This window comes from Podarcis muralis, chromosome 11 (genome assembly GCF_964188315.1).
Source record: "Podarcis muralis chromosome 11, rPodMur119.hap1.1, whole genome shotgun sequence".
NCBI lineage: Eukaryota > Metazoa > Chordata > Lepidosauria > Squamata > Lacertidae > Podarcis > Podarcis muralis.
The window spans coordinates 7,137,230-7,151,340 of record NC_135665.1 but is presented as its reverse complement, the minus strand read 5'-3'; the positions used below and the strand labels follow the sequence as shown (position 1 = coordinate 7,151,340).

The 14,111-nt window shown below is 45.1% G+C and overlaps 1 protein-coding gene across 1 annotated transcript in view; it reads left to right on the top strand.

Annotated features, from left to right (window-relative positions):
* Positions 1-348: 348 nt before the first annotated feature.
* SLC28A3 (solute carrier family 28 member 3) overlaps positions 349-14,111 on the top strand; it is a 50,546-nt gene continuing 36,783 nt past the window's right edge. Inside the window, exons 1-3 of the mRNA XM_077936014.1 lie at positions 349-595; positions 12,049-12,141; positions 13,864-13,946. Of these exons, the coding sequence (XP_077792140.1) occupies positions 536-595; positions 12,049-12,141; positions 13,864-13,946 (236 nt within the window). The 5' untranslated portion in view covers positions 349-535. The remainder of the gene's footprint in view (positions 596-12,048; positions 12,142-13,863; positions 13,947-14,111) is intronic.

Below are 14,111 nucleotides of genomic sequence, written 5' to 3'. Positions count from 1 at the left end.
ATTATTATTATTATTATTATTATTATTATTATTATTATTATCATCATCATCATCATCCACCCCAATTCAGTGACTCTAGCTTAGCATATATCCACCAAAACCCCTCTCACTGGGAACTCTTAAGCAAAATTCCAAGTATTCAGTTTATTTTGGAGCTCATAATGGAATGTTTCCTGGGGATCTACAACCCTGGCTATAGAGGGGTAATGATTTAACAATCATATGAAACTCTTTTGGGTTCAAAGCCGTGTGTTAATCATCATCTCAAAAGTTTCACAAGCTTGGGTTTTCACACTGGTTTGTGTGAGTGAGTGACTCCTCAGAGAGACAGGAAGGTGGAGCAATGAATTGAGCACAAGAACCCTGGGAGTGGCTACAGTCAGGTAAACTTCTAGTAGTAAGAAGAGCTACTGCACACACAGCTTAACTTGATATTGTGGGTTGCTGCATAGGACCACAGCCACAGCTTTGAGAAGTTTTTTTGTTTTGTTTTTTTAAAAAAGCAACAACAGCCTTGCTCTACCTGAAGAAACAAATGGCTATACGGGAAGGAAATGGGAGTTTTGCCAATAGCTACAGGAACCCTGCATTTGAGGTAAGATGAAAAGGTTTTCATTCTGTGGAAGGCTAAAATGGCACAGCATGGTTTTAGGGAGCTTATCTGATCAACAGGGACAAAGGATTTTGCAATCCCTGGTACACCTGCCAAAATGTATCCTACCTGTGCTCTTGACCAAAAGGCTGAATACAATTGGGGCATTGTGAACAGAGGCTCCCGTCACTGCTTTCTTTGTCACTTACTGTATCACTATAGCAGACAGAACAATTCTTGGCATGTTTGTTTTTTTGTTTTAACTTTGGAGCCTTGTGAGTTTTGCTTACAGATTCCTGCCTCCTGCTACCTTTCACTGACTGAAATTGTGCTCAGCAAATTACCATGGTCATTTGGGCTCTATGCCTGCTTTGGTAGTGTGGTAAAGTGGTTAGAGTGCCAGACTAGGGACCATGGAGTTCTGTGGGTGACCACAAACAAGGCAGTCATCACCTCTCAGCCTAACCTACCCCTCATGGGGTTGTGATGAAGATGAAGTGTGGAGAGGGAGGAAAGTGCTTAGAGTTTGGATTTGATATCCCGCCTTTCACTCCCTTTAAGGAGTCTCAAAGCGGCTACCATTCTCCTTTCCCTTCCTCCCCCACAACAAACACTCTGTGAGGTGAGTGGGGCTGAGAGACTTCAGAGAAGTGTGACTGGCCCAAGGTCACCCAGCAGCTGCATGTGGAGGAGCGGGGAAGCGAACCCAGTTCCCCAGATTACGTGACTACCACTCTTAACCAGTACACCACACTGGCTTACAGGATCCTATGAAGGTAGAGATAGGTTACAGCCATTTCTCCCCCAGGTAGAGATGCTCCCCAGTCAAGGAAAATAGCCATAGCCTGGACCGTAGAGTTCAGTAATAATGCAACTGTTTTGCACCCCATATAGGTCCAGGTTCAATTCCTGGCATCTCTGAGTAGGAACAGCAAAGGCCTTGTCTGAAACTGCAAACAGCTGCAGCCCATCAGTGTAAACCAGGGGTGACTGGCAGATAGGAAGGCATAAGCAGGAAGGATGTGGTTTTCCTTCCCCTTTTATCCAGCTATACTATAATCTGCATGGTCAGAGAATGAGCCAGGAGGAAAGAGAAGCCAGTAACAATTGCCTATCTGCTGTGCTGATTTAAAAAACAGGCTTTATGATTAAGCAGTATGCAAATTTTGTTAAATAAATAAACCAAATGGGTGCAACCCTTCATAACAGCGAGAAGAAATACAAACATTTGTAAAGTATTTTGGGATTTCACATTCCAAGATGCAAGGATCGGAACCTGCTTTTTAAATAAACCCATCATTCCTTACCCGCCCGCCCCCCATTTCCTCAAAAGTATGCTATCTTTGATGTAGCAGCAATATGCCATTTTAAAAAAACCCAATGTAAAATGGATTATTTTCTAATAGTTTGTAGTACATATCGTGACATAGTCCTCTCTAGGTTTACCAGGTCAGGAGCAGAACCTTGATATTTCAGGGCCCCAACCTGAGACCCATAGCTGTCACCTTTTCCCTTTTCTTGCGAGGAATCCTATTCGGAATAAGGGAATCTCCCTTTAAAAATGGGAAACATTGACAGCTATGCTGAGAACTAGGGGAGTGCTGCACATGGGGCAAGGCCAGTGAGGTAATTAAGCATGACACATTAATCGCAGTCTCTGGGAGCATATCATTCAACGGAAGAACTGGAAGTCTAAGAAATGAGAAAGTTTGTCGCTGGTTGATAGAAACTTTAGCTCAAAGGGCTGTTCCCAAGTCCAGCTGAAGTAAGGGGAGCATTCCTTCTCATGTGCTTAGGGAACCTGGGTAGTGAACATTGAATTTAGACTACAGTGGTACCTCAGGTTTCATACCCTTCAGGTTACAGACTCCGCTAACCCAGAAATAGTGCTTCAGGTTAAGAACTTTGCTTCAGGATGAGAACAGAAATTGGGCTCCGGTGGCACAGCAGCAGTAGGAGGCCTCATTAGCTAAAGTGGTGGTTCATGTTAAGAACAGTTTCAGGTTAAGAACGGACCTCCGGAATGAATTAAGTACTTAACCCGAGGTACCACTGTACTTGTTTCTGGCCAACAGGGTTTAAGTGCCCTCAGGCCAGGCGGCTCACGTGAACGCTATTGCAGGAAGAGAGGAGCCTAGTATGGGGATTTTAGATGGCGACAATCACTGTTGTGAACTGCTCTTGTGAACAGTTAATGATGCAAACAGTTAATGATTCAGTACTCTATGCATTCAGTTTCCTTTTGACATCACTACCTACAAACATCACCACCCACAGCTTATGCCATTAGACAAGACATTATTGGTTGTTCAGAACCACCACCACCCCAAGAAAATACATGTAAGAATTTATACATAACATTAACATCAACCTTCTAGATCACCTGACTGGCATATGAAGCAATCTGGCAGAAGTGTGAAGTCAGGACAAAACAACTTCCCCAGCCTCTACTTTAAACAGAAACACACATACACATACACACTTTATTTTACAAGCTCTGTGTTTAAGACACAGGATGTAATAGGAGTTGTAGTCCACCAGTGTAAGAATTGCAAAGATCTTCTTTTTCACACAAAGAACAGACCTTTCCAAACTTCTGCTTGGCACAGAGATAAAAAAAATTATTTTCCAAGTTCTGTGTGGGGAGCTGTCAGAAGACAGTGAAAAAGTAAAGTAGGAAAATATTGCAGGGCAAATTTTGTCAAGTATATAAAATCACTAAACAAAATATCACTAGATGCAGTGATAATAATACAGTGGTACCTCGGGTTACATACGCTTCAGGTTACAGACTCTGCTGATCCAGAAATAGTGCTTCAGGTTAAGAACTTTGCTTCAGGATGAGAACAGAAATCGTGCTCCGGTAGTGCGGCAGCAGCAGGAAACCCCATTAGCTAAAGTGGTGCTTCAGGTTAAGAGCAGTTTCAGGTTAAGTACGGACCTCCGGAACGAATTAAGTACTTAACCTGAGGTACCACTGTACTGATCTGAAGGACTAACTGGAACTGGTGCTTTAGAATTACTTTTTTAAAAACTGAAGCGGACATGAGAGGCTCTGACTTTGATTGAAGTGGTAGCACTGCTCAAGTCTTCCCGAAAAATGTTATTCCAGTCTTTCTCATACCTCTGCCCCAGAGCTATTAGCTCCACTCAGCACTGGCAGGTGTCCATTTTAGCTCGTAGGGTAGAAGACATGAAGACCAACAGCCTGGGAATCCAGAGCCAACAAGGCAGAGGCAACTATAATAAAAATAATAATAAATATTTATATCCCGCCCTCCCCAGCTGAAGCCGGGCTCAGAGCAGCTAACAACAGTAAAAGTAACACAGTTTACATAAAATCACAATCAATTAATTGAAATACTTTCTAAAACCAATTCATTCTAAAATCAATTCAGAATCAAATTAATGGCAACCATTGGGCTAGAGTTCTATGAGGATTACCAAAGGATTTTCCAAAACTAACCATGGTTTTGTCCAGTGCTTTTTTTCTGGGGGTACGCATACCCCTAAACATTTTGTGAATCTTAAGTTTGGCCTCCTTGAGGGGCAGTGTTTCAATATGAGTGGGAAAATGAGAGTACCCCTGAGCCTAAACATTCTTTTTTGGGGGAAAGCACTGGTTTTCTTCCCCTCCCTGCTGAGTTCAACACAGGCAACAATGGGAAGAGGCTTAACACACAGGGTCACCCTGGCAGCCAGTTGTGAGTAAGAAGGCATGAAGGTAAGGGACTGGCTGGAGGCAAGCTGTTGGTGATGGGGCACTGCCACTTTTGCCCTAATGAACCAGCGTCCACTGAACCCATCCCTGGAAAGAAGATTAACCAGGAACCTATTGCACCTGCATATTTTCTATTGCAGGTTGTGAGATGGATAGTGGCTCCTTATGTTAAATAATGGGACGTGGGTGGCGCTGTGGGTTAAACCACAGAGCCTAGGGCTTGCCGATCAGAAGGTCGGCGGTTTGAATCCCTGTGGCGGGGTGAGCTCCCGTTGCTCGGTCCCTGCTCCTACCAACCTAGCAGTTCGAAAGCACGTCAAAGTGCAAGTAGATAAATAGGTACCGCTCCGGCGGGAAGGTAAACGGCATTTCCGTGCGCTGCTCTGGTTCGCCAGAAGCGGCTTAGTCATGCTGGCCACATGACCCGGAAGCTGTACGCCGGCTCCCTCGGCCAATAAAGCAAGATGAGCGCCGCAACCCCAGAGTCGGTCACAACTGGACCTAATGGTCAGGGGTCCCTTTACCTTTACCCCATCTCCCAGTGCCAGTGATCAAATCTGGGGTGCCTTGTGGCTACTTTAACTTTTAAAAAATTAGCTGATCACAGACTTCCCGTATCCTGCAGTGTTTAGACCCAAGTTTCACACCTTAGGGATGCACTAAGAGTTTAATCATTAACTTAAACAAAGAGCATCATTCATTCATTCTAGAGAGTAAATAAGTGAATTATCAGCTTATATCAACTGCTTACATACAGCTATCTACTTCCTAATGGTCAAAAGGTCATAATAGGAATGCTTTCTAGGCTACTAATGGGAGTGGCCTTGCAGTGGCAGTCTTTGTTCCCTCCCTCCCTCTATGTTTGGAAAGGGCTTTTCTAAGACCATCAGCAATTAACAAGTGGTTAATTGCTTTAGCTCCAAGCCAAGAAAAGCTTCACACACTCATTTCTGCACAGCAAACGGTTCTCAAACACAGATACACATGGCAGGCTATTTATGTTAATTCTAGCCAGTTGGCTATCATGAGTAATTTGAGGCAGCATAGGTTGGCTTCCCTACCACACACACACACACACACACACAGAGAGAGAGAGAGAGAGAGAGAGAGAGAGAGAGAGAGAGAGAGAGAGAGAGAGTTGCTGAAAGTTGACAGTACAGTGGTACCTTGGGTTACATACGCTTCAGGTTACAGACTCCGCTAACCCAGAAATAGTGCTTCAGGTTAAGAACTTTGCTTCAGGATAAGAACAGAAATCGGGCTCCGGCGGCGCGGCGGCAGCAGGAGGCCCCATTAGCTAAAGTGGTGCTTCAGGTTAAGAACAGTTTCAGGTTAAGAACGGACCTCCAGAACGAATTAAGTACTTAACCCGAGGTACCACTGTAGTAGGAAAGGCTCTTGCATCTGAATTCTCCCTCTCTGCTCTGAAACAGTGAGAAGACCTACAGTCCCGGGGCAGAATAGGGAATGAGGAAGCTACAGCCACAGAAGATGGGAACAGCTATAATGCCTCATTGAGAATGGAGAATTTGGGCCAGGGGGTGGTTATCCACAGCAATTCTAGGTATGAAATTCAATGCAGCTCTATGTAAGGGATGCACTCATAGAACACTCATGCAACAAGGTCCACTTTCCTCCCTTCTCCTCCTCCCTTGTATCACATGCACACACCCTAAACCTGTTTTGGGAATCCTTCCAAGCACCCAGGGCAGGTTTAGGGGGTGAGGTGCATTGGGGGTGGGAGTCTCATTGCATGAGCAGACCTTGTTCCATGCATGTAACAACTTAGTTGAATCCCACCCTGTGTGCCCAAGAAGACGAAAGCAGTCCTTTAAGTAAGCTGCTTTGGAGATTTAATGCAAAGCTGGCATTCCCCTAAACCTGGTTATACCTTTCCTCTTGTATATGTATCATACTGTTCTGGTTACTTAAGGATCAGCTCTCAGAGAATGTTCTCACTGGTAATCAGTGGCGTAGCGTGGGTTGTCAGCACCCGGGGCAAGGCAAGTAATTTGTGCCCCCTAACCCGTGGATTTGCGGCCCCTAACCCGTGGATTTGCACCCCCTAACCTGTGGATTTGCCCTAACCCCAGATGTTGTGCTCGGTGTGGCCGCACCCCCCCCCCCCCGCACCCCCCACGCTACGCCACTGCTGGTAATATATATAAGTAATTTTTCCCAGGGTGTACACACCTGTTCTTCATGTCCCCTAGCTCATCTCTCACAGAGCAGGTTTTGCATGCTTTTGAAGCATTACAGACACTATTCATTCTATTATTTCTATGTCATTTCCAACACTCTGAAGGCATACAGACATGAAATATGGAGACTTTTCGGCATGACTTTCCCTTAGGGCATAGCAGATATTTGAACATTCCAGGAAGAGGTTCTCCATTCATTTCAAATGGGGCTTGTGAGGGATAATTTCTCAGTGGATTTTGCTCTTGTGATATAATAGTATTCATTGTTCTTTTTCTTTCTAAACAAATCTTTGCCCTGAGCTGCCTTGACTCACAAAAGTCACACAGAAAGGCTGGAGTGGAATATTTGAGTAAATAAGTAATTATTTTTTCAAATAGGGACTTGCCTAAGACCATGCAGGAAACTCACGCCAGAAGTGAAATTTCAAGTGGGGATTGTAGTGGTTTTTTTTACACTTCATCCTTAGTCACTGCGCTCTGCTATGCGGAACTGTGGCTTCTTTCACAAACGTGCCTTTCCCGTCAGCAACTGGGCAATGCAAATCTCTTGAGGAAATACACGTTCCTCTGGTTTAAACTCTGATGCCAAAACAGGACCGCCCATATAACAAATCCTGGACTAATGTCAACCTCCTGAATAGTAAAGCCTCATAATCCAGAGCGCAGCGTACAATTAAGCAAAGAGTGGTTTCTGACTACATCAAAGATAAGGGTTGTTTGGTTTTTTTCATGGATATAGAACTGCATTTCCTTCTGGGCAATTTTCCTGGGGGCCAAATGCCAGTAGGAGCAGAGGCAAACATGGGCAGAACAATGAACGTGTATTTTACATTTGAACAGCAGACTAGTTCCTACACACATAGGTAAAGGTAAAGGGACCCCTGACCATTAGGTCCAGTCGTGGCCGACTCTGGGATTGTGGTGCTCATCTCGCTTTATTGGCCGAGGGAGCCAGCGTACAGCTTCCGGGTCGTGCGGCCAGCATGACTAAGCTGCTTCTGGTGAACCAGAGCAGCGCACGGAATCCTGTTTACCATCCCGCCAGAGCAGTACCTATTTATCTACTTGCACTTTGATGCACTTTTGAACTGCTAGGTTGGCAGGAGCTGGGACCGAACAATGGGAGCTCACCCTGTCACAGGGATTCGAACCGCCAACCTTCTGATCAGCAAGCCCTAGGCTCTGTGGTTTAACCCACAGCGCCACCTGCTTCCCACACACACTCATACAACCCTCTATATCCTCTACCCAGACAAACAAGCAATATGATCAGCACTATCAGAGTGGACAGTTAAAATTTATCAGGTGGGGGGACAGTCAATAAGGGAGCAAAACAGGAGCAGTGCAAACACACCCGCCTGCTGGCCAGGTCCAATTCCCCATCCCTGATCCAGAGTCAGAAACTTAGGCTGGGTTTACACTGCACCTATAAAACATATTTAAAAGCACACACAAACAGCGGCGGAGGAAGCTGCTCAGAGGCTTGGGGCAAACCACCCATAGGGGTGGGGCGCACCATGGGAGTCTGCCTGCCTCCTCCCACTCAGCCGCCCTACAGCTGGGGGGGGAGGCAGGGGGCAGACCATTTGGGCAGTGCGGAGCCTTGGCACACCCAAGCCACCACGTCTCTCCCAGGAGAGACACATGGCTCTGGTGCGCCACATTCCCCGCCCCGAGTGCCATCCTGCATTTTGTCACCCACCCCCCTCAGGGGTGACACCCAGGGTGCCTGTTAGGATATTTCTGTTCCACCTTAAAAGGGAGCAGGCTTTGTGAGTCACAGAGTCTGCGCATTTCCTGTTCACAGGATGTTTATGTTTTCTATTGCTTTCGTTTCTCTCTCGCTGCCTGAACGCTGAAGCAGGCAGTCATGTTTTTCTCTGTTCTGACTAACGCAGAATAAACTTATGAAAAATGCTCTCCTGCGTGCATCTTTCGCTGTGCATTATCTGCTGATAAGAGCATGCACCAGTTCTGGAATGTGGCAAGCTATTTCTGGAGCTCGTGTCGCTAATTGCTGATACTGCGTGTCTACGGGAGATCGATGGACGTCCGGAGGCGATGTGGGGCCATGATGGACTTTGTCTCCCTGGCAGTATCCCAACACGGCCCGCATCCACAGCACCCCGCTTCCTCCATCCCTGCACACAAACATGCACTGATAAGGGTTGCTGGGAATTGTGACTCTGAGTGATAAACCACAGTGCTTAGAATTCTTTGAGGGGAAGAACATGCTTCAAATGTGCTTTCTTTTCAAATAAGTTTTATTAGTTTTCCAACATTCTCTCAATAATACCCAAATTATAACAATATCAATTAATTCCAGATCAAATGTGCTTTAAATGAATAGCGTCTACACAGCCCGTGAATCACTCTGCCCATTTGGGTAGTATCTTCAATGCTTTTGTTTTGTTTTGCTTTTACACATCTGTTGTACATTTAAGGCAGAGATGGTGAAGCCGTGACGCTCAGGATGTTGCTGTACTCCCCAAGCCTATCCTCAGCCCCAGCCAGCATGGCCAATGGTTAGGGATGACAGCAACCTCTGTAGTGGCAGGTTTCATCCCTCATTTAAACAATACAGCCTAAGAGGCTCCTCACACAAATGCAAGTGTGCACAGAGAAGGCTCTCTAGAGACTTTCTGACAAGTAGGTCAGAGGTGGAGAAGGTTGCCCAAAGAACAGCATTCATTGAACCTGAATGATCATCTCTAAAGGGCTCAGAATTGCTCTCCTGTATCCTACTGCTGAGGCAGGATGATGGCAATATGCTTTGACGTGAACTCTGAACCAGGAACCTCTTCAGTAAAAGCCAAGCTGTGTACACTTTACAGTTTACCTTGGCTCCAGTGTGCCCCCACTGCTATTGTTCGAAGCTGAGCAAGCAGCGCATTAGTCACAATCCATTCCTATCCAGTAGTTTCTTGACAAATGCTGCTGTTTGGCATTTCCCCTCTCAAGCAAGCTTCCATCTGCTTTGAAAATGTAAGCTGCAGTTTGTCAATTGGAAGTCTACTCAGTAGTGATCCAGAGTAGATTCCAATGTATAGCTAGCAGAGTGAAAACTTAAACACTTTGCAGGACACACGCCCTCCCCAAATAGACCAGAGGCAATTGTATTTCATCCAGCAAAGCTTTACTGCTACTGAAGGCAAATGAGCATAATGGTCACAAATCCAATACAATCAGGATTGGCACTGTCCATAAGAAATCCAGTTGCAGCAGACTTACCTTAAACTTACAAGTTACTTATAATAAGCATATAGCATACTATGTACAGAACACCACACCAGAACAAAAGAGAGACAGAAAGAGAAAGCATAAAACCAGGCTCCTTCTGGCCTTGCTATTATAGTCAGTATGACCTTGACAGAAAGAGAAAACAGAACCAGTTTAAACCAGCTGTACTCAGCTTCTCTGAAGGAATAACCCAAGCACCAGGAACCTTCTGCTTGCTTCTTTCACACAGAGAAGCTTCCAGAACCCTCTTGAATTAAGTAGAATAGGGGGAAGAAACTCTACTGATCAGATCAATACTTTCTGCACTAAGAAATGCAAACTGACACAGTTAAGCTGAGGTGTGTACATTTGTGACATCTGTGGTAATGCACATCAGGTGAAGACATCCTTGTCCCCTCTGATGTGTACAGCAACATAAAAATGTTACTTGAATTGCAGCACAGGGAAAGTCCTACACCTTGCTGCATTTTAAGCCACTGGTGTGTACATAGCCTAAGTTCCCAAAAAAACCTCTCAGATATTCATATCCGTGAACCTTAGGTGATCCCTTTTTGTTTCTATATCATTTTTGCATACCTGCCTACATGACTAGTGGCATGCAATTATCTTAAAACATGCATCTGACACAAGCAGTTTCTTTAACCTGGGCAGGATCTGTTTTCATTAAGAACCTTACATTTTCATTTCCTGAAGGCCATGTCAGAGCAGATGATTCAGAAGCCACTCCTGCCCTCGGGATAGAAAGAAAAAGTATTTGCATATGGCATAACAGTGAAGTCAGACCTGTAATCATGCTGCCATTATGACAATGGCAGATTGGGTCCAAGGAAGCAGTGCTTCTTTTCATGGCCTTGATCCAGAACAGAGAACTGACTCATTTCAGTCACAAAGAGAGATTCTAAAGAAGCACCAAGGAATCCAAGCATGGTTATGTCTAGGACCCATCTTTGCTGAGAAGTGTGATCAAACACAAAGGAGAGCAGGGCTCCTATACCTTGACCAGTTGTGTCGTGTTGGACATTTCGGCAGGCACAACTCATCATGCAGATGTGATAAACAGCAGCATCTGTTGAAATTGCTCTATATGATGAAATGGAAGAAGAACTGCAGCTTTCACAAACTTGGTGCCCTCCAGACTACAACTCCCATTAGCCAGATAAGAAGGCGTCCTTCCAAATTTTCTGGTTCCACAAAAGCTCTAGGCAAAATTGCTAGCGCGATCTTTACGGTGAATTGGAAACCACAGGTTTTGAAAAAAACATTGTAAGCAAGGAGAAATCATAACCAAAGGGCAACATGTAACAAAACCACATGATTGTTTAGACTACACAAGCCCACAATCTAAGACTAAACTTTAAACAGCTGCCAGATACTATGTAGTTCAGGGTTTTAGTATCTAAGTTTACAAGTATAACTTTACCCACTTGTGAAGAACTATGAAACTGGGGGAAATTGCATCAGTCAAAATTTATGTCAGTAAAATATTATTTGCATATGAGCTCTGGCCTATTTGGAATCTGGTACAGCTGCCAACTTTCCAAGCAACCATAGGAGTTGTGCCTTTAACAGCAGCTATGTAGACATTAACACAGGGATGGGGACTTGTGGCCTTCCAGATGTTGTTGGACTACAATTCTTATCATCCCTGACTATTAGCCATGCTGATTGGGACTCTTAAGAGTCCAACAACACAGGTTCCTTATCTCTCCCACAGTTTAGTTCAGTATTTTTTGTGGACAGTCTAGACGCCTGCTGTGGGACAACGAATAAATCTTTGAGATGGGTCATGAGGAAACTGAATTAGACTGGACCAGAATACTATGAAGTCAGTATTAAATACTAGGAATCCTTAATTCTGCAGCTCCTGCTTCATCCATTAGGTGCCTCCCATGGTTCCTATAATGCTATTTGAAACCTCCAGGTACAGGGCAGTATATAAATTGAAACAACAACAACATGCTCACCAAAATTCACAATCACCCTTTTTAGAAGGTCAAGCTGTGTAGATGAGTAGCAGAGGGTCAACAGCAATGTCTATTCTATGCCCTACAAGAGCTCACTTGAACGTTGTAATAACAGGCAATACAACTGCAGGCTCTCACGTAGACAAGTATGGTGTTTCACTGAGGATGAATGTCTGAAAGTGTCTATTGTCTCTCTTTAACTCTGCTATCTTCTTACTAAGGCATTGCAGTGGGGATGTCCTCCCTGTTGTTGTCCATTGTGCTGATAAAGGTTTATTATTAACTTCCAATCAGAACAAATTCTCTGTTTTCAATTGTTGTGCCTTTTAGGAGGAAATCGAAAGTGATGATACAAACAAAAAGAATGATATAGCAATGAGACACAGGAACATGGAAAAAGGCAACTCCCTCCATCCTAACCAGGTAAGAACTACTTATTTCACCCACTTGCTACAAGCACTTCTGAATCTGAATACCAACCAAGCCAAGGGCCAAGCTACACTTCTTGTTATAGCAGACTTCCTCAATGCGGTTTCTTCCAGATGTTGTTGGACTCCAACGTTCATCAGCCCCAGTCAGCATGGCCAACAGACAGGGTTGATAGGAGTCTTAATCCAGCAGTGGCAGAATTTGGGCTTTCAGATTTCAGTGGTGCCCTGTGCAACACCAAAATTCAATGTTCCCCCTCCTCTCACATGTCATTCTCAGTTATTGTTGCAGTGTCCCCTGCAACAGCCTCATGGCTTGGCCCCCAGTGCAGGTGAACCAGTTCCACACACCCCCACTCAAATCTGCCTCCGAGTTCAGCAACATCTGGATGACACCAGGCTGGGGGAAGCAGTGTTAAAACATCTGGATTTTTAAAAAATGGGTGGGGCCAGGAGGAGTTTACCCATTTCCACCTGCCCCACAGTCCTGACAACACTCACACACAACTTCCATCTTGCAATTGCTGTTGGGGGGAGAATTTTCATTTGGACCATGGTGCAAGGAGAACCTCTTCCTGTGATCATGATTCTGATCCCATGCTGCTTTCTTTTCCTTTTTAAAATAACACTTAAGGGTGAAGGTGTTTTTAATATAAAAGCCCAAAACCCACAATCCAATGCAGTGTTATGCTTGCTTAAGGTCATATATGTCAGCAGAGGTAGATGCCTGGGACTGGGCTGCAGAAAAGAATGGATGAGAATTTCATTTGTTTGCGTGCTCAGACCCAGAAACCTCCCCCCTAAATAAATTCACACATGACTCAACATTTTGGTTTGGTTTTTGGCAGAATTTGGGCCACAACTTTATTGATTACAGCAAGTGAGTGGTTGCATAGGCTCTGGTTCGACTAGCTCCCTGCACCCTTGCAGGTAGTGCTGACCAAGGGCACCAGCATAGGTCAGCCTAGGGTGAACACCTGGATAAGCGGAAAGCCGGGAACAGGCTATTTCCGCCACCCAAATGTCCCCCTGGACTCAGGCATGGACACAACCCCCTCGGAGGGGTTGACCAAACCATCGAGTCCCTGGATTCCTTTAACGAAATACCCTTCACATAGGGATGGTGAGAGCGTTCTCCCATCCCTATCACCTGAACCAGAGCCTATCCGCAACCTTACAAGTTGTGATGATTTGCTGCGTGGCAGGCAAAACGCAAATGGCAACAGCCAATCAGCCAAGTGGGGGAAATTCCTGCCGTGCCCCTGTCACAACAACAGACAACACACGACGGCATAGCAAGGTCAAGCACAACAAGCTCTAAAAGTAGGGAGAGATGGGCGGGTGTTTCGAATGCACGCGCCGAAAGAGGAAGCTCTGGGTCACATGCATAGGTATATATAGGTCCCTCAAACCATTTGGACTGCGTCCCGTTGGCCAGATTGTACCCAGCTTTGAGGGACCTACCAGTTAGGTGTTGTGGCTGACCAAATGTTCCCACCCACAACACAAGGTGTCGGTTGTCCAGGTCTCACCGCAGTACGTGCCCTCTTTAAGGGAGGACCCGATTTTCCATCTTTAAGCATTTTCACCCCTTGGATATGGGATTGGATGGTAATTATCCTTCAGATTGTGCACTCAATTTTGCAAGAAACAGTAGCTGAGGGTGACATGTTCAGGATTCTTCTCTGCTTCTTCCCACCTCCCCCGACCCATCCAGCTTGATACAGACATCAGTATTGAAGGTGACCAGGATGTGGACAAACATGACTCAGGAGAAAACAAGGACTCTGGGTGCAAAGGGTAAAAAATCATTCCGAATTTCCCACTGCCACTTTCCGCTTCAAGTGAAATGTCACCACATAGATGAGTTCTGTTGCCAAATCAACATTCAACACCGTAATTCCAAAGGTGTCACTGATGTGCAGAAACCTCTTCCAGAGGTCATCACTTGTCCTTGAACTTTAT